Raw genomic sequence first — 21,239 nt, forward strand, 5'->3', positions numbered from 1 at the left:
ATATTTTTTTCGGGTATGTACGTTAAGGTATTTTATTGATGAATCAGCATTTGGCGAAATTATATTCCAAAAAATAAGCCAGCCTAGCTATTCCAAACATTTATGGGAAATATTTCACTATCAGCCGTCATAACATTTACAATAAATCGTTTTCAACAGAAACTGACAAATTGTTTCATGTTAATTTCTTTTTTTGGGATTTTTTGAACATGACATGACATGAGCTTTAATGGTAAACTGACCCATCATCCACTCTGACTCTTTAACATGAATTTAAATTCTTGTATGTTTACGTTAAATTTTGAAATTATTCAGGTTTTTATTGTGAGGAATTTGTGTGTGGATCTTTAAGATGTTTTATTGCCTGAATGCCATTGGCAATGTAGAGCTCCAGATTTCCATAATTCATAATTCTTTTATGGCAGTGGTGGGTAATAGCAATCCTTATCGAATGAGACGTAGTTGAGCATTTTCAGGAACACACAAAACAATACAGGATGGAATAGATAAATGTTATAACATAACAGTCAATAGCACGTGTAGGATGGAAGATTACATTTCTATCATATCCATAAACAGTCCCTGTATATGACTTCTTTTTTGAAATTTAATCAGAAAGAAGTTTTATTAATCGTCAATCATTTTCGCTTGGTTTTTTCTATTCAGTTGCCTCACAGGAATTTGTTTTATGCTTGCATATATATACCTAACTGACACATTTCATATATACTTTTATGAGAATATCTACATTCTTTCGTGTCATGAGAGGTCTTGAAATAATATTTTATAAAAAATATCACGCATACTCCTTTTTTTAAGTCTATAAAATGTGATGTTTAAGTGATAGTTTGTTGTCTATTTGTTTTATTTTATAGCCAACACAGCTAAATTTCTTTTTATTTCATCATTTAATATGATATTAACCATAGCAAAGATGTAAGAATTTGTCGATAAAATTTCGCAGAACAAATTTATTATTTGTGGAATATAAAACGATACTTTAGCACGCTTTTCATGTGGCTAATGATGTTCACAAGTCACTTTAGGTATGGATTAGTCTTTTATTATTGAATTTTTCTCTTAATTTTCACAATTTATTGTAATGTAAACAAACTAAACTGTTCAGTAAGTCAATTAGTTCAATTCATTTCAGTTCATTTGAATTTCAAAAAGTCGTTAAAATGAGTAATGATGATAAAGAAAGTTGTTCAGTAATCCAATTTGTTCAATTCATTCTAGTTGACTTCATTCAAATTTTAAAAATCCGTTAAAATGCGCTTTAAACTTGAAATCCCATTTATTCTCACCATTCGCTTTCGATTTCTGTTTTCAACATTTTATAATAAATGATGTGGTCCAAAATATGCGAATATAAATTTTTCGATGTAAAAAAAAATATTATTAATTTATTAGATTTCGTTTTGTTCACATTTTTATGTCTTTAGAAGAATTTTTTTTTCTTCTGTCTTTTTCCTTTTATTTTCTTCCTTTGGCAAAAAAAAGGCAGAAGATCGCATTCGCATTGTTGTCGAAACAAAAAAGTCTTATGTGAAGAGAATGGTAAGATAAAGGAAAAGATACACACAATGAAGGAGGAGGAATTGTTCGGTTTTTGATGTGGAAAATTGAGACGAAATTTATGAAAAACACCTGTCTTAAACAGGAAAATAATATTGAAATGATATAGATTACATAGAAATTGAGATTATTGTATGGGAGGTAAAGATAAAAAAATGTGTAAATATGAAGAAATCAAGCCACAAGTCGTTAAAAAAATTGTAGAAAATATCTGTAGATCGTAAATTTTAATTTATTGGACCATTCTGATCATACCTTTTAATTGCTTTGGGATAATCGTTAAAAAATACTGAATTTTTTGACCTGATTAAAAAAGCATTTTTTTGTTATTTATTCGATAAAAATCATCATTAATGATGATGATAATGACCTTCATATTGAATGAATATCCGCAAATTCGCTCATCATATTATAGTGTAGGAATAAAAGCAAATAAAGCATCAGGAACCAAACTTGAATTACAATAATAAAATTATTATTATTATTGCTATTATTTTAAAAAATACAGCAATAAATTCATAAATTAATTTCTGTTGTGTATACACGAAATTCATAAGAACTTTATATGAGAATTGTATATTTCTTGTACATTCCCTTGAAGGCAAATTTGTGGCAATTTTTATTATGCATATTAAACTTTTTTTTTAGTGTGCGACTCGCGATTTATGGTTCCATGCACCTCATTTTTGTGAGAAAAGAAATGATGTTGTTTGGAACAATAAGAATTATATTAGTCAATAATTTTCAAATGACATTTTACATTTTTATGTTATTAACATGGAATTTGCACTTTTTATTGTGAATTCTGTGATTTATATTGACGATTAACAAGTTTATGATCTGGACTTGAGCTTTAGAATACTTACTGTGGTCTAATAATTAAATTAAAGTAATTTTTCTTTGTTTATTCTTCGAAATGTAAATTTTGATTTGCAAAACACAAAGGGCTTGCAACTATGATTATTTCAAAATAATTTTGACCGTTAAATTTGTAATTCAAATTATAAGCTTAAAAATGCAATGTTTGGGTATCATCTGTTACAATTCCATTGTTAAAAGCATTTTGTAATTCAATTTCATCATTAACTAAACTAATATTCATGAAACCAATAGTAGACAGGAACAAAAATGCATGAGTAATGATGCTAAAGGTGTTTACATTTCGTCCCTTCCATTTTTATATTCCTGCACTATCCTACGATTGATGATAATCTCTTCGCCATTATAGTTCCTACTTCCATATGATGATGATAATAACAATACAAATATGCTCATGTATGTGTACATTAATAATGTTTCGAGTCATTTCAAGAAGATTAGGATCACATCTTTATTGCTCTATATTATAATTATTCAATTCATCCCTTTTTTTATTTTATTATTAAAAAATTCTTTGTATCTGTTCTCGTCTCTAGCCTATTGTGTTGAATGAGGTGATCATCACTCTATCAGGAAATACAGCAAGCAAGCAAGTATGAAGGAAGAAGTTTTTTGTATATAAAAAGTGTTAAAAACCGTGAAATTGTGAAGATATATATGAAATTTTCACGGAGGGGTGAACATCTAATCCTGAACTATAGATACAATGACTACTCAAAATGCAATGGGCTCATAAGTATGGCAATAACAGCAAAGAATTTTTTTTAACCATTCACGCGAGGCAATAAAAGGAATTTTTTGCATAATTTCTCAATTACGTGGTAAAAAAAATATTGTGAATTATACGCAGCAACAGTAAGTTATGGAAAAACTTTTTTATCGCAAAAAATCCTTTTGTTTTATCTCACTTAAAGCAGTGAGTGTGAATACAAATAAAATAAAAAAATGGATGATAATAAAGTTGCACCATTTCATTGAGATCCCTTTCACTTTCCACTGTAAAACAAAGAAAAATTCTCACATTTTTCTTTATCATCCCCATAAAAATGTTAAATTCAGAATATTTTCTTTCTGCTTTATTCACTCGTTTCTGCTTTACTTTTGAATCCCTCAGCATCATGAATAAATTACACATTTCATCGCACATACTTTTTAGCTTGAATTTGAACTGGTTTGGTTGCATTTGGTTGCTCAGTTTGACTGAGAATTCAATTTTGAATTGCTGAATTTAGCTGAATTATTGCTGAATTGTGCTGAATATTTGTTGAATTGAACTAAATTGTACTGAATAGTTGCTAAATTTAGCTGAACTGAACAATTGCTGAATAAGTACAATTCAGCTTAATAATGCTGACTTCAACACAATATTAGCTGAATTCGGCTAAATTCTACTGAATTTTTTTTTCTAAATTCAGCAAAAACATTATTCAACTTTACTTTGAATTCAACAAAACTAGTAAATTGTGCTGAATTCAGCAAGAATGTTATATAATTGTGTAAAATTCAGCACAATTATATATTCAGCACAAAAATGTTACTGAATTGTGCTAAATCAGTAAAACAAAATTGTTGAAATTTACTGAATTCAGCAAAAAGTTATTGTATTTAGCAAGAATGTTGCAAACTTATGCTGAATTCAGCAAAAACATTGCAAAATTGTGCTGAATTCAGCAAAAATATTTGAGTCTATTGACTGCAGTTTTGACATAGAATATCAAAAAGACGTCACATCCACCCATCACAAATGCTCCAAATCAACCTTTTTCCTATTGCCTTACTAGGATTTACATTGAAAGTGAATGCGAATGAAGCAACAGCAAGTCACGACCTAATAAACACTGATGTGAATTATTAGCAATGTAACACAGAAACAAAAAAAAGAAGCTGGCAAGGGGATATTAAAAGGTATTTCACAAAAATTCCTCATCTTCTCCCAAAATTTTAAACTTCCATGAATCTGTTGTTCAACTTACAAAATAGCATCAAGCAGAAGCACCAATAATAACAACAACAACAAACAAACAGTAAATATAATAAAATTGTTTTGAGAATTATTTGCAAAACGATCATAATAAAAATAAATGAAGCATTTCTAAACATCTCTACTTTATATGTTCACATGTTAAAGTGTCCTCTTTTGTGATTCTGGGAGAATTTTTTTTTTTCTACATTTAGGGAGGATTTTTATGAGGGCTGTTGATACTGATGTTGCAATAAGTATACGAAGAACTAAACTGGAAGGGAATATAGGACATAATATTGAATAGATGCGACACTTAGCTCTCTTTATTCCTTTTTTTCCATTCATTCATTCAATACACCTAGTTATTTATTATTTTTCGGTTCCTGAAACAGGATGACTGTATTAAGGAAGGATTAAGTCTCAATGTCTCTTTTCATTTCTGCTTTTTTTTTATTTTATTACACCAACCATAACTATTACTATAACTATTATTATATAGAGCAATACATAACTTGATGACAGCCAGTTTAGAAAAAATTATGATCCATAGCTGCAGTTGGGAGGGAAAATCGATAAAGACACATTGAAAGCGAGATCTGTATTTAATAAATGCGACTCAATTCAGATGCAGTTATGCAGTTGCGGTGTAGAATAAATTGAATTGAATGATTTTGAGTTGGGTTGTATTAAAGCTTTCATATTTTTCAATTGAATTCAACATTATTCAGCTGAATTCAACAGCTGTATTCAGCTTTGATAAGTTAAATTCAACAATTGTTCAACTGAATTCAGCAATTTTCTGCACAATTCAGCAAAAATTTAGAAGAATTAAGCAACTTTTGAACTGAATTCAGCACAATTCAGCGCATTTGTTTACAAATTTCCAAAAATTCAGCTCATTGCCTGCTGCAAAAGCACTTTTCATTGCAGAAAAACGATGAAAAACTTTATTGGAATTGAGATTTCATTTATTTATGCTTTTTTATGTATCTCAGCTGTATCTTATCTAGATTGCAATAAAAGAGCAGCACAGCATCGAGCAAAAGAGACAGAAGGATGTGCATAAATTACTTTATTTACATTTTTTGACTTTTTTTTTCGTACATCGTAAATGCTTTTTACTTCTTCTCCAGAAATTGTGCTATTCACATGAAAATGGGATTGGAATGAAGATATAGAAATGAAAAGAAAAGAGTATTTATTGGGTGCTGTATAAAAAAAATTTTTTATGCTGTTATTTATGATTTTATTGAGCTGTAAGGGAGCATAAAATAAAATCACACACAGAATATTACTTTTTTTTCTATGAATCGTAAAAGATTCAATGGAAGTAAAGCAAATAATAGTATAAGAAGGTTGTGAGACATACAAGGCTACTGGTCATTAAAGTTAGCTTGTTACTTCCAATAAAACGCAAAAGTCAATAAAAAAAAGTTGTGTGTATTTACTTATTTATTCAAGATATTCAAGATCGAATGGGAGAATGTGAAAGATCTATGGATATAGATATGAATAAGTTATTTACTATTTATGAAAGAATTTTCAAGAAATTGCAGTTATAAAATGGGTGATGATGATGATGATGATCGTGTAAGTCTATTGTTGTAATTAAGAAGTCCAAACTGGATTTAAATGTATTCACAATGATGTTTATTCTTTGGAATTTAATGACAAAATGAAGTTTTGTATGAAAAGGGGTTTCAAACTATGAATATGTAAATATTGCTCAAATCTCAAATGGCCGTTAAAAAAGGGGTGTCAAACTATGAACAATAAGTAATATTCAAATCTTAAATGAACGTTAAAGTAGGCTTTTCAACTTTGAACAATGAATATTATTCAAATCTCAAATGAACGTTATATTATCTATTTTATTGCATACATCATCATCATCCTCACATTTTGAGGTGTTGTTAAGACAAAGAGAGATAAAATTCTTGATGTCTTCTTCTTGGACTCTTTTTTTTGTCTTAAAACATTCAAAATATATTTTTAAACAAAATATCTGAAGAAATATTTCAAGCCATCATAATTTTTTTTATATATACACAATATAAAGGTTACTCAACAACAACAAAAAACACACATTCATTCCTTCTTCAACTTGTATATATAAATATTTTTTACCTTCTCTTTCTCTTCTTAACATGCGTCCGTAATGTGTGTATACCTGATTTTTCGTGGAATTTCAGTTGTTCAATGTTAAACAACAGAACAGAAAAATATGTTTCTGCATAATTTTTCAACTTATATTTTTATTTTTATATTTTCTGCTTCAGTAAGACACAATTTTTTTTTTTCTGTATGGAATTAGGAGAAGGTCTCAACACATTCGACATAAGAATTATTGCATTTTAATTCAAATTTTCTTTTCTCATTCGATCTAAATTCAGTTTTTCTTTTTGTTTAGGGTATCTTGTGTTGAAAATATGGTTGAGGAGCCACTTTGGTGGATGATTTAGACGCATTTGTGCCTGCTGGGCATTTAAATTTCCATAAATTAATATTTTAGGTAATAATTTTATGAATTTTTGAATAACGGTTTTTTGAAATTTGAATTAATTTGTTAAAATTCAAATGAACTGGATTGAAATGAAGTGTTGAATTACTGAACGACTTGATCAGTTTTTTCGGATTTATTTGCATTATTTCAATTATTTGTGGTTTTTAAGTAATTTAAATACACTGGAAGTGCTAGACAGAATTCAAAAGGTAAGTCTGAATACATTTCAATAGATCCAGTAACTTAAATGCTTCAAAATGAGCAAAAATTTCAATATTTTACAAGTCACAAAGACAAAATCAACAACATAAGCTCTTTCCAAAGTCGATGCTAAAAATTAGAATGATATATTAATTTTATGGAATTCCTCAGCATATAATAATTATACTCCATCCAGCTAGTGATAAAATATTGTCCATTAATGATGAGTTATTCTTTTTTAGCACACACAACACAAAAAAATGTCTATAAAGAATTGTTTTGGGATGATCGAAACTGAAAAGGATCTTGTGTGTTATTCATGCAATTCTTTCCATTCTCAAGAGGGTATACAGATACTTCATCTATTCAAGTGAGTGTTCTAATCGCAAAAAGTCTTTCACCGCATTCATGTAAAGAGATTCCCTCAGATGGATTTTATTTTAAAGCAAACAATGAGAAATGTGAAGTATTTATGTTACACATAATCCTCAACCGATAATCCTTAAGTCGTTTACACTCGAATGGTATGGAAAGATGAGATGAGAGATTTAGTAGAACTGTAACTACTGATGAACATATTACTGTTATGTTGCCAACATGAGATTAATTTAATAAGTGCCAATCTTTTACATGAAATCTTATCTTACAATAACTGAGTTTAAAAGCCAAACCAAGAAGCCCACACATTCACAATTGGAATCTTAATTCCAACCGAACAATTCAGATTTGAATGTGGCGATAGCAATTGCCAGAAAGCAAAAAAAAAATTAATTAATTTAAACAATTTTTTTTTGTTTCTCTTCATTTTCAAGCTTAAATTCACATCTCCACGGCGATTTCTCATTTGTTGGAAATGAAAAGAAAGAGAAGAATGAACAAAAAAAAAAAAAAAAAAAATTAAAATTTACGCCATTTTTTTTCAATTTTTCATACTCTGTGGCATAATACAAATGATTATTTCTTCTACTCAGCGTAATAAAAATACAATTTTCCTATTCATTTATCATTTTCTGCCCATTCATCTCGATGACTGTATGTGTGTGTCTATATTCGAGTGAGATCTTCCTTTGTTGTATATTTATCTATATAACAATAATTTTTTCAATAATTCTCTTCTTTTTTTACTATAAATAATCAATTGAATACAGAGGAAGAGTAATTTTTTAACGATGAAAACAACAACAGCATCAATTCAGTGGTGGAAGACCAAGAATATCATCTGTTGTTCGACAATTTATTCATCATACGTTCGTGATATAAACAACAATAAAGCACATATATACACAATAGATGTGATTCCTGATTCTGACCCTCAATATTTTGGATACAGTTTTTATTTTCAATCTCATTGTTTAGATGTGAAATCCTTACACAATCCTTGAATATTTGTTGGAGTGAGAGAAAGAAAAATTGATTTTGTTTGCACAACAAAGGAAGAAAAACTTGAGGGTTAAAAAGATTCAATTGAATAAAGGTTTAATCAAAGGTCTCTGCACTTTGTTTGGATTTTCATACCTAATTTAAGATTCTAGAGTTTTTAATTTGAGTGTTGAATTCAGTTCAAATATGTAGAATTGGCTGAATTGAGATAAATTTGCTGAATTCGGTGCAATTTTCTGAATTTGACCAAATTCAACAAAGTATGCTGAATTGATTGAATTTAGTTTAAATTGCTAAATTTAGCTTAATATGCTGAATTGACTGTATTCAGTTCAATTGGCTTATTTAGCTGAATTCAGCTCAATTTAATGAATTTATTAAATTCAGCTTAACTTGATAAATTGGCTGAATTCAGCTTAAATTGGTAAATTAACTGAATTCAGCTCAACTTGATGAATTTGCTGAATTTACCTTAATGTTGATAAATTGGTTGAATTCAGCTCAACTTTATAAATTCACTGAATTCAGCTCAATTTACTGAATTAAGCTTATTCAGCTAAATCCAACAAAACCTCAGCAAACTATTTTACCTCATAAATTCCACATCCATTAACAAAAATTCACAACACAACATTTAATTCATAATTTTTGTACCTTAATTAATTCGAATTGCTTGTTATTCATATCATAAAGAAGAAGAAAAACAACAAAGTTGTAAGCTATGAATGAAATAAATTTATGGCAGTGCTTTAAATTTGAATATTTTTTTAGTAGAAGAAAGAATCTTGTACGGTAGAAGAACTGAATGCTTATTAAAACTCGCTGTTCCATAACGTTGGCTTAACTAGCATATTTTTCTGTGGGAGATTTTAACACTCGCTTTTTTTTGGGTAAAATTGAAGGAAATTTCATTGTGTCAAGGAACCCCTCAAAATATACTAAAGGAGATAGTTTCTCACCAAAGTAAGCAAGTGGAAAATTCAAAATGGAGGGAAAATCATCATAACTGAAAATGAAAAGGAAAAAAAGAGATTCAATTGCCTAAAATGCCATTGCCACACATAAATTTAATAAGAGAAGGGGAAATTCTCTTTTTTTTTGGCGAAAATGACACAAGAAAGAAGCTATACACTGCCTACCACGCAATATTTTTCCATATCATCATCATCAACATAAGAGAAAAAAATATTCAAAAAGTTATAAAGATGAAGGGAGGAAAAATGAAAAGCATATAATAAGAAAAAAAAACATATTTTCCTCCTCATTTCCTTCCATAGCTACTGCCATTTGAAAGGATGTCAAAAGCAGGCATTCTCAACTGACTCCAACAAAAAAAAAGCGACACACAAAACGTGGATCCTTGGCACAAATATAATGTGAAGCATTGAATGGCAAAAAAAGAAGGAAATATGAAGAAGATGATGGAAATTGTAAGGAAGAGAAAACCATTATTTCCCATTTAAATGGGTATGGAATATAACAAGCCTTATTGTTTATCTGCAATGTGCGTTATTCCGCAAAAAAAATATGTATGTACATTCTTTTGACTATATGTAAGAGCATAAACATGTATTTGTTTTTTGTTGAGGACAAAGTAGCAAGATATGTAGACATAAAATTCTCATTAGTTCCTTTTTTGCCTTCTTTACCAGAAAATTGGCATGAAATTCTTGATGGATAGGTGGTTGAGGTGCACTTAGGGGATTAATTTGTCAAGAAGGCACTCAAAAAGGATCATAATTTGATGGGATTAGGAAGTTTGAATTTAACGGTTTTCAAAAATTTAAATTTGATCTCTTTTCAAAATTAACATTTCAACGATTTTCGAAAATTCAAATTTCAACGGTTTTTAAAAATCCAAATTTTACTGCTTTTGAGAATTTAAAACTCATCGGTTTTCAAGACTTCAAAATTAACCGTTTTCAAATATTCAAATCTCAACGATTTTCAAAAATCAAAGTTTGCTTGTTTTCTTAAATCTTAGGTTTTCAAAATTCAAATTTTAACAGTTTTCAAAAATTCAAATTGAACATTTTTCAAAATTTCAAATTTAATCAGGTTTCAGCCATTCAAAACTCAACGACATTCAAAAATTCATATTAACGGTTTTCAAAATTTCAAATTTCAACAATTGCTAAATTTTGAAATCTAAACATTTAGCAATACAAATTGAACTTTAAAACACATGTAAGACAAACTGCATGCCCATAAATTCAATCCCATTTGTCAGTAATTGCACAAAAAATACATAAAAATTATTCTGAAGGTTAAGGATTTCTCTTTATTTCTTTCAAAAAAATTCGTCTTTAAGGATGCATGAAATGAATTATAGTCAAAGATGTGACTAATAGTTTTTGTATGCTTCTTCCATGCATCGTCTGCTACGACGAGTACAAAAGAAATAGAAAAAAAGATAAAGAACTTAGGTATATGGCACAACAATTTCATACAATTCACTTATATAATAGCACTTTAATAGTTAAAAACTAGTTTTTTTTCAAAAATTTTCTCTTTTATTCCATTGAACCGAGAAGGATCCTTATGCTTCTTTATGTGCCATTCTACCTCAATATTTCTCTGGTATTTTTTGTGAATCTTAAGGACAATATTACGTGAAATCTTTTGAAAAATCATCTTCAAATGCTGAATGTATTGCGTGTAAGAATCTCAAGAATTGTTGACATAAAGGCATAAGAATGGAATCGAATATAAATAGATATTGCCAATGTGTATTTAATTCAACTCCAATTGATACAAAATAATAATAACAATAGATTTTGAAGTTATGAGGAGGAACAGCATGATGTATTTAAAGGATTGAATCAATCGTCATTGTTTTGGTGGTGCTCCAAATATTATCAAGGCACATACATACACACATGCAGACTATAAATGATGACATGGTCTAGCGAAAGAGAACAACAACAATGCGCTTACGGGAATCTATAATTTAACAATTATTTTCACAGCAGTACGCCCCATACCTTTACCAAACCATTCGCCAAAAAAAAAAATAACAAGAAATTATAGCAATACGAATCTTTGTTTCTACAGTAAAAAGGCTGCTACTGTTTAAATGCTTTATGCCTGCTTGAAGTATTCTCACTTAAGCCATTTAAATAATAATCAACATCATGATCATCATCATTGTCCGGTTGTTTGTGTATAAAAAGGAGAGCGAGAGAAGGCTTGGATAGATTGCCTGAAGTGTGCATTTATTTTAATGCTGTTGAAACATAACTTTAAGGCTTTTTTTTGTAAGACAAAAAGGCAAGTTTCTTGTGTTAATTGATTATATTCCGCTCGTTTTCGCCTTTTTAAACATTGCAATTTTCTTGTAACATTCTCAATTCCTTCTTTCATTTTTATTTTCTTAAACGCCCACTTATCACGCCCTTTCTACTGCTCTTTTTTTGCTGTTTATTTGCTTTTTCTCTTTACTTTATGTCGATTTTTCATCAGTGATAATAACAAATCTTGAGACAATCACGAGAAAAACGAGTTAAGATGTTAAGTCGAGTATGAGACATATTGAGTGTGTAAGCCAATTATCGATTCCTTCGAGCAATTTCCATTTTTCTTTACTTTTTACTTTGTTATATCTTATTTGGAATCTTCGAATGTGTTAATTTTATGACAAATCACTTCCTGTTTGCTTTATTTGCTAACAACAATGTATTGAGGAGCATTAAATGCATGAAAAGTATGTAAAATTGCTATTTCTTTCAATGTAAACAGACTTATGCTGAATTTAGTACTTTAACTGGATGAAAGAGCTGAATTCAGCACTGAATTGGATTAATATGCGAAAGTATAATCTAAAGTTGCTTAAATTGCTGAATTATCTAAAAAGCTGAATTGACTAAATGCTTAAATTGCTAAATTCTAAGCTGTAATTGACTAAATTCTGACTAAATTCTAAGCTGAATTGATTAAATAAGATTGACTAAATTCAGATAAACCAGCTGAATTGAAGGTAATTGCTGACAAAAAGCTAAATGAGTGAATTCAGTTGAAAAACTAGCTGAATAACTGAATTCAGCTTAATAACTATAAAAATCTATTCAGCATATCATTTATCACAATAAAAAGCAAACAAAGGAAGAAAATCAATCAAATAGAAATAATATATGCATGCTATATTGGCGATATGACGATGTTAATCTTGTTCATCATCCCATACATGAAGCAATCGACAAAGTAAGAAGTGAAACACAGTCTTTGATATATCACAATGAATTTACATGACACTTCACTTTAACGCCTTTTAAAAATTGCTTTTCATGATATCATTTTTCATATGACACACACGAAAAGCACAGCAAATATTATAAGGAGACTGCCTTATTTCTCTTGAAAGACACAAAAAGATATAGGTATGAGATTACTAGCTGCTGATGAGAAAAAAAAAATTGATTCTGCATTGACATTTTTTTAAAAAAGAGACGAGAGACAAGTGTTATCTCCCACTGTTTACCCGATTCAACTTTAATAAATTTATTTTCTAGTGTCAACTTCTAGTTATGAACTCTCAGTGAGGTGTGAAAATTTGCCTCTTTTCTTTGATGTGTAGTGGCATTGAGTGATTTGCATTTGGAGTAATTAAAGCACCAATAATCAAGCAGCCTTCTTTGTAGGAAAACGTTTTGTATTTCATTTTTTGCAGTCTTTTGTGTTTTGAGTTTTAAATTGAACAGCGGTCGGCTGAGGATTCTGAGAATTTCGCTTTTTTGTGTCAAATTTAGTCAATAGAGTGTGAATTGGTGTTAATTTTGGATAGAAGTTTGTTTAAATTGATGAATTGTCTTTTTGAACTTTTGAGCTGAATTGTTTGTTTAGTTCAAATTTTACAAAACCGTTGAATTTTTTGAATTCTGCCAAATTTCAAAAACAAACTTACAAAGCCGTTAAATTTTTTTCAAAAAAATTTACAAAGCCGTTAAATTTCCAAATCCCACAAAACCGATAAATTTTTAAAATTTACAAAGCCGTTGTAATCCAGACTAAGTTTCATTAAATATTCAATTTAAGTTCCTTTCAACTTCTCCCATTATGATCAAGAGAATCCACAAGATCTCATTAACATCAACTTTTTATCCACTCATTTTCATTCTATCCGTTTTCCTAAGAGTGCAATAAAATATTTGCATAACAATTTAATGGCTTGTTAATTATGATGAGCATAGTTTGCATATTAAATGACTTCCTTCTTGCTTCTAGACTATCGCATAGAGCAGCACAGAAAGTGTTCAAGTCATTAATGACTAATTTGCTTTTATATTAAAAATCCCTTTTTCATGTAAATTGCTCCATAAGCATCCCGAAATGGCTCTTTTGTTCTATGTACGGAGTTATGTGTGAACAAAAGTACTTTATGCTTTACAAAGCGCTAATTGAAAGGCATATTCTCAACATGAAACTTAATAGTGTGACACATGCCAAAATTGATCTTTTTTGAACCTTTTTCCTTCTATGACGTGTGTACATGCATAGTAAGGAATAATAATAATATGTCAAAAATCAATTAGGCAATTAACAGCAATGCACGCGAGGGAAATTAACAAGTGTAAACAAAAAAAATTTTCATTTCATGTAATATGACACAAAAATGTGATGTGTGTGATGTTAAAAGTTGTAAAGTCATCAACATGATACAGATACATCTCATGTTTATTCCTCAATCTTGCCTTAAATTGTTTTATGTGTCGAAAGATTCTCAAATAACTTTCAAAACAAAAAAAGAACTCAAAAAATATTTTTAGAAAAAAAATTCTTGAACATCTGGAACATGAAAAAAATGTTTGTTGGATGGGCCTGGATGGTCGATCCATATTTAATTATAGGTATGATATCACTCAAAAAAAGGGTTATGTTTACCAAGAACGGCCGACAATAAATAACAATAATATGATTAATAGATAATGTTCTGTGTATCTAATTTAATTTTGGTCATAAAGAGACATTACAGGATATTGAGGGTGTTGTTGAGAATCTGAAAATGTCTCTCAAGAGACAATAGTCACAATAGTTAAATCTGATTTTGTATTTAACCCTCAAGTAGCAATTCTCATCCCTTGTTATACATACAAAACAATCACAGTCAATGATTAGGAAGCGTGCGGTACACACTCACTCAACTGCTAATTTGATTATACATCAGAACAAAAATCTTTGAAATTTCTACCGTAAATAATGTGAAAATATTGAATAATCATAGACTTTTTTTGGAGTGTGCACTTGAGAAATCAACAAAAAGGAAGGCAAAGAATCGAAGAACAACAGCTTAATGATCCTCCAACGTTCGATTGATGAAGGGCAGAATAAAAAAAGACGTAAGTCTTAATGATATGGTAAATTAGAGCGTTGATTCCCATTTTTTCTTCTTCATCCTCAAGTGCAACACATCAATTTACAAGATGTTTATCATCATCAAATCAACTGTGTGTTCCCTTAACGTGTAAATATCTCAATATATTTAAAAAGAAATTAGAGTAAAACACGTGTCAAATGATTTCGAGCAATTATTGATGGCAATGCTTTGGGTAGATGTGAATTGATTGGTTCAGTTTGTCTGTTTTGTGAAGATTTATTGAGATTTAATCGTTTTAAGTTTAAAATAAGCTGAATTGAAGTTTAAATGCACTGAATTCAGCAAAATTGTACTAGAATAAGTTGAATTCAGCAAAATTGTACTGAATAGAATTGAATTCAGCAAAATTGTACTGAATAGAATTGAATTCAGCAAAATTGTACCAAAATAGAATTGAATTCAGCAAAATTGTACTGAACAGAATTGAATTCAGCGAAATTGAACTGAATAGAGTTGAATTCAGCAAAATTACACTAATTTAAGTTAAATCCATCACAAAAATCTCTCAAAATGCGCTCATAAATCTATCACACAACATTTAAACCAAATTTCTTCCAGCAATATTCCCATTCCAATATTAAGAGTGATGATGATGAGATTTGTTTATTTATTTTTTCTAACAAGGGCTAAGTTAGTAAAGAAAAGTAAACGAATTAAGTAAAATAGACTTAACGTTTTTGGAACTGTATCAAATTTTGTAGAGTTAGTCAGTTGAGGATGATGATTAAAATTTTCATCAATTTAATTTCAATGAGTGTGAATAACACCAAAAATCTCATATATGTTTAATGTTTATTATATATTTTTGAAAAGTGAAAATGAACTGGATATTCCTTCTCTCTCTCTCTTATTCTGATTCTCGTCTAATTTATATGAGAAAATCCAGAGGAGATATTCTTCGCAATGGGGAGAAGTTAAGAAAAAAAAAAATCTCAATTTGACATTTTAATTAATTTTCACTCACACTTTAAATAGGCTTTGATAGATGCTTCATTCCTCTATCTTTTTGGCTTGCTTCTTATTCAACAAGATTTAAATAATCTTTTTTGGAACAGACAAGAATATGTTCCTCCTCACTATTTTCAATCATTTGAGGCTGTTATTTACTTAAACTATGTTATTGTTTTTCAAATATTTTTCTCACTGATTGATTTATTGAATTTTAAACATTTACCAATATCTGTACAGTTTGATAGGGAACTAGAAACAGATTTTCAATGAACTCTGAATGAAAATATACTCGATTGAGGATTGAATATTTTTGTTACAGTCGATGGATTTTTCGCAGCAGTTTAAGAGGTGCTAAAAGTGATAAATGAGATCATTTTCGGTTGTGAATATAAATATTGAAAATTATTTGAATTTTTGAGTTCATTTTCAGTGATTTGTGGAAGAATGTTACAAAATTCAGCACAATTCAGCTAAATCTAATGTGTTTTTTGGTAATGTTCAGCATAATTCAGTAGATGTTTGTTATTTTTTGATTATTATTGAATAATATTGATAAGTTATTAGGCACAATTCAGTTTGTAGCTAAATTAAGCTTACAATTAGTTAAATTTAGCATTAAATCAGCAAAATTCAACAAAAAGTAACTGAATTTAGTAAAATTAGCAACAAAATAGCTGAATTCAGCAAACAAAAAGCTGACTTCAATCAAATTTCATTAAATAAATGAAATATCATTACAATTTACTCTAAATTCATACATTTCAGCCATCAAACATCAAATTAAGACTAAACAGAAAATGTATAAAGCTATTAAAGAAATTTAATTAATGAATATCACAAGTTAAGTCAATAAATCATTTACAGTAAATAAAGTCATTCAGATTTAAATAAAAAGGTAATCATTTAATGAAGTCATATGTAAGTAAGGCAAGGACTTGGCACTGAAAATGACAGATTTTCAATAATTAAAAGAGATTTTTGGTCGATTGATTAATGTTGAATGTTTATAGACTTGGAATTGCTGAATCTGTTGCACCAAGGAATCATTGGCACAAGAAATAAGCAATAAAAAATGTATCAGGATATTCAATAGAATATAAAGTTATTCAATCTGTTTCCTTTTACCATAATACATAAATGACATCTTTAAATTTATCCATAAATTTTCTGCACGAGTTTTTCCTTCTTTATTCCTTACTCTTTTGTTGTGAAAAAAGGAAAAAGAAAAAAAATCTGCGAGATATTGCAATAATAAAAAAGGAACTGAATGAAAAAAGGCGAGGGTGACAAAAAAAGTTAAATGTTTTGACAATAAAAATTGAACCCCGAAGTTGATGACAAAATAATATGAATGTCAAGAATTGTTGGATGGAGCAGCAGAACTTGAGAATTTTTAAAAAAGGCTCACAATTTTAATGATTTTTTCACATGAATTTATCGTCACATTTTCTTCTAATTTTCCACACAATAAAGTCTTTTCAGCCACAAATGAGAAGAAAGGAAGCTTTAATGTGAGTTGCGCAATAAAAAAAATAAGGAAAAATGACCGACGGATACAAATATAATAATTTGAGTTCTGGTCGATGAGAATATGATACAAAATAAGTGGATGTACTCACCAGTATGCGTACGTTTGTGAATCTAAATAAGGTAATGAAAAAAAGAATTCAAAATTAATTTTAGAATTGGAGAGAAAAAATTGAAATTTTTCGATATCAAAAAAAGGATTTTTTCAAGTTTTTTTTTTATAAAAATTATTAAATTAACAATTTAAATATCAAGTTTGTAATCAAAATTAGCAAATTAAATATCAAATTTATTTTAATTAGCTTTAACCGCCAGATTGGTATCGAATTTCATCACAATTATTGAAAATTAAACTTACCTTTAAATTTTCAGATCGAGCAAAAACTTTCCCGCAAGCAGGAAATGGGCATGGGAATGGCTTTTCACCTATAAATGGATGGATGGAATGAGTTGTTGATATTTAATTGAATTTTAATTTTCAACTTTTTTTTGCAAGATTATTTTAAAATTAAATTGGTTACTTTGATTGGTTTTTGGAATGGTTTTTGAAGATGAAATTGAAAAATTTATTGAAAGTAATTTTTTGTCTTAAAAGAATTTAAAGTTTTTAAAATTTTAGATTCAAGTTTTTAAAAATTCAAATTTGAAATTCAAAAATTTTCAATCTTAAAATCTCAAATTTTCAATTTAAAATTTTAAAATCAATTTTAATTTAATCTTTCAAATTCAAATCTCAATTTCAGAAATTTAAATTCAAAATTTCAAAATTCAAGATTTTCGGATTTGAATTTCCATTTTAAAATTTCAAAACTTTCAATGTTCAATTTCAATTTTAAATTCTAAAATTTCAAAATTTTAATTTCAAATTTAAAATTTTCAATTTTTAATTCAATTCTCAATTCAAATTTCTATTTTCAAATTTTAAAATTCATAAGAATTCTAATTTAAAAATTTATAAAAGAACTTTAAATATTTTTGAATTCTTCAATAGAATTCAAATAAGAACTGCCGTCCGAAAACTGCGCTTTATACCCAAACCTTCATCCTATCCTTAATAACTCTTTACATTTCTCAATTTACTTTCAAAAACTTTCCACAAACCAAATTACACAAGTAGTTCCATAACATTTACTCGAGTCTCTTTTTTCCGTTCCTATATGTACATAATTCTACACTCGAGTATCATAAATATCACAAAAAAATCACTATAAAGTCACAACAACAACAAATATATGAAAAAAAGTCCTCGAGTAAATGTTGATCAATTTCAGTCACACTTAATCACCTGTATGCACTCGAATATGATTAACAAGCTTATATTTTGCTTTAAATGGACGTCCATTGCGGGAGCATGCTAACCAGTAGCAGCAATGAGATGTAATTTCAGGTCCACCAACATGATCAACTGTCAAATGTGTTACAATTTCTTGCATTGAATTGAAAATTTTGTTGCATGTTTTACGATTTGAATTGGAACAGATTGGTTGACCGACTGGATGTGGACCATCTAAATCAACCCACAAGCATTGCATCTCTTGTTTAATTGCTGGTGGATGTCTCATATATCGGAAAAATGCACCAGATGTTCCATGATTAACTGGTAAATTGGCAAGATTATGATGATGTACCGACGGATAGTTTGACTGATGATAATGATGAGAATAATCAGGTGTGATACCCATACGCATTTGATGCTGATGAAAATGATGATTTGCCAATGGTGCAGCTGATGCTGCTGCATGATGATTTAAATTATCATGAATTGATGTATGATGATAAAGTGATGGATCAGCTGATGGATTTGACTGTGGTCCACCCGTAGCTGTTGGTGTCATGTAATCATTTTCACGTTTAAAAAGGAAATCTTTAGCACTATACGATGGAATCTGATTAATTTGTCCCATATGTGTAGGTGGTATATAGTGTGATGTTGGATATCCATTGCTTGTTTGAGCACTCGAGTATGGATTATGAGCAACTGCAGCAGTCGACATGTCAGTAAGGGAATTACCACTACCATGTAACATGGATGTGTGATCATTTGCTAGCGAATTACTTCGTGTCTCATTTTGATTTGGTGACATTTTTAAGCCAAATGATGCAAGATGTGAGTGCTGTTGAACTGCACTATCATGATTTGGTGACATCTTCAATCCAAAGCTGGCAAGATGTGAATGTTGTTGACTTAATGAACTGCTTGCATCATGATTTGGTGACATCTTTAATCCAAACGATGCCAAATGTGTGTACGGCGAGGATGTGTCCATAAAACCATTCATCATCATTTTTGTGTCTTATTTTAATTTTTTTAAATTTATTAAATTGTCAATTTTTTAAATGTTTTTAAATTTATTTCACAAATTAATTTTCACTTTTTTCACAATTTTTTCCACTTTTTTTAAAATTTATTTTTTCAATCACAAAGTTTAAATTTTCTCATTTTTTTACAATTTTTTAACAATTTTTTAATTTAATTTTTCTTTTAAAATTCCTGAATTTATTTATTTTTTTAAATATTTTTTAAAATTCACAAAAATTTATTTTTTTATTTTTTAAAAATTTCCCTCGGAACGAATTTTTTGAGCCACAAAACCGATGTGTAAAACTTTTCAAACTGAAATGTCTAGGCGCAAAAAAATCAGCATGCTCTACGGATCAACGACATACGCAGCGGGAATACAACTAACGACTAAAACTCTAAAAAAATTCTATCAAGATTGACCCCGGTCTCTCAACAGGAATCGTTGTGTTCACAGTGAGTAAAGCTAGTGGTGCTCTGTTGGTAGGCAAATCGGATAAAAGTTCCCACCTACTTCAAGCTATTTCAACTCGTATATATCATGCTATCTCATACGTATACACATCGTGTGTTAGAGTGAAACAGCATGAGTGTCGTTCATGTGGTAAGGAAAAAACATGCGTAGAAATTGTGAAAAGGGGGAAATTTCATGTCTCATGCCATTTCCAAAAGTTACAAATTTCTTTTCTTTTTTTCTATTTCATTTCGGGAGGAAAAATTTAATTAATTCAATATTCTCTCTTTCTCTCTCACTATCTTTCTCTCGCCAATTTTCAATCCTCAAGTCATTGTTTAATCTGTTTGTTATTGTATTATTTGTACATGAGAGACATAGCAAGCATATGCATGAAATAAAAATTAATCAAAAATATTTTTTGACATATTTTTGTCATTGTTTGCTTTGTTGTTGTCGTTGGATACACCGAAAGAGAAAGAATGAATATAAAATAAATATTAGGACTGATCTCGTCACACATAAAGGCGGAAGAAGAGGAACGAAATGAAAGAGAAGAAAGAAAAAAATTTGTCAAAGGCGCCTTTTCATCTTCTCGACATTCAGAAATGATATTTATTGAAATAATCTTTTTGCACTCACGGCTGGACGTCTTTATTGTCACACTCTTAGATCTCAATTTATCATCTAATTCACGTCAAATTACTGTGATTATGTTACTACTAATAGTGTGGCTCCTTTCATCTTATATCAATTAATAAAACTTTTAAAACTCTTTTTCTCAATGCTTACTTGATAAACAAATTATAAATTTTAATAATAATACCAGAATTCTATTAAAATAACTTTAGTGCCGCTATTTAAACACTCTTTAGGAGTAAAATTAATAAGTGAAGCTATTAAATAGCAACAAAAACATCTTTTAACAAGAATATTAAGTGAAACAATGTTTACTTAACAATCTTTGCAATGTAATATAAATAATTGTGCATAGCAACCTTAATACAACAATGTTTTGAGTCTAATAATTAAATTAAAGTAGATTTTGTTGATTTTCTGCATACCAACCTTAATACAACATTGTTTGATGTCTAATAATTAAATTAAAGTAGATTTTGTTGATTTTCTCTGTTT

At 29.0% G+C, this 21,239-nt stretch overlaps 1 protein-coding gene across 1 annotated transcript in view; it reads right to left on the reverse strand.

Annotated features, from left to right (window-relative positions):
- Positions 1-20,029, reverse strand: part of opa (odd paired) — a 36,964-nt gene extending 16,935 nt beyond the window's left edge. The window contains exons 1-3 of the mRNA XM_070640167.1: positions 18,638-20,029; positions 17,711-17,778; positions 17,445-17,466 (exon numbers count right to left, since the gene is read on the reverse strand). Of these exons, the coding sequence (XP_070496268.1) occupies positions 17,445-17,466; positions 17,711-17,778; positions 18,638-19,637 (1,090 nt within the window). The 5' untranslated portion in view covers positions 19,638-20,029. The remainder of the gene's footprint in view (positions 1-17,444; positions 17,467-17,710; positions 17,779-18,637) is intronic.
- Between the last annotated feature and the right edge of the window lie 1,210 nt (positions 20,030-21,239).

Source organism: Chironomus tepperi, unplaced genomic scaffold (assembly GCF_022539635.2).
Source record: "Chironomus tepperi strain 1889 unplaced genomic scaffold, CSIRO-AGI_Ctep_v1 contig_217, whole genome shotgun sequence".
Lineage (NCBI taxonomy): Eukaryota > Metazoa > Arthropoda > Insecta > Diptera > Chironomidae > Chironomus > Chironomus tepperi.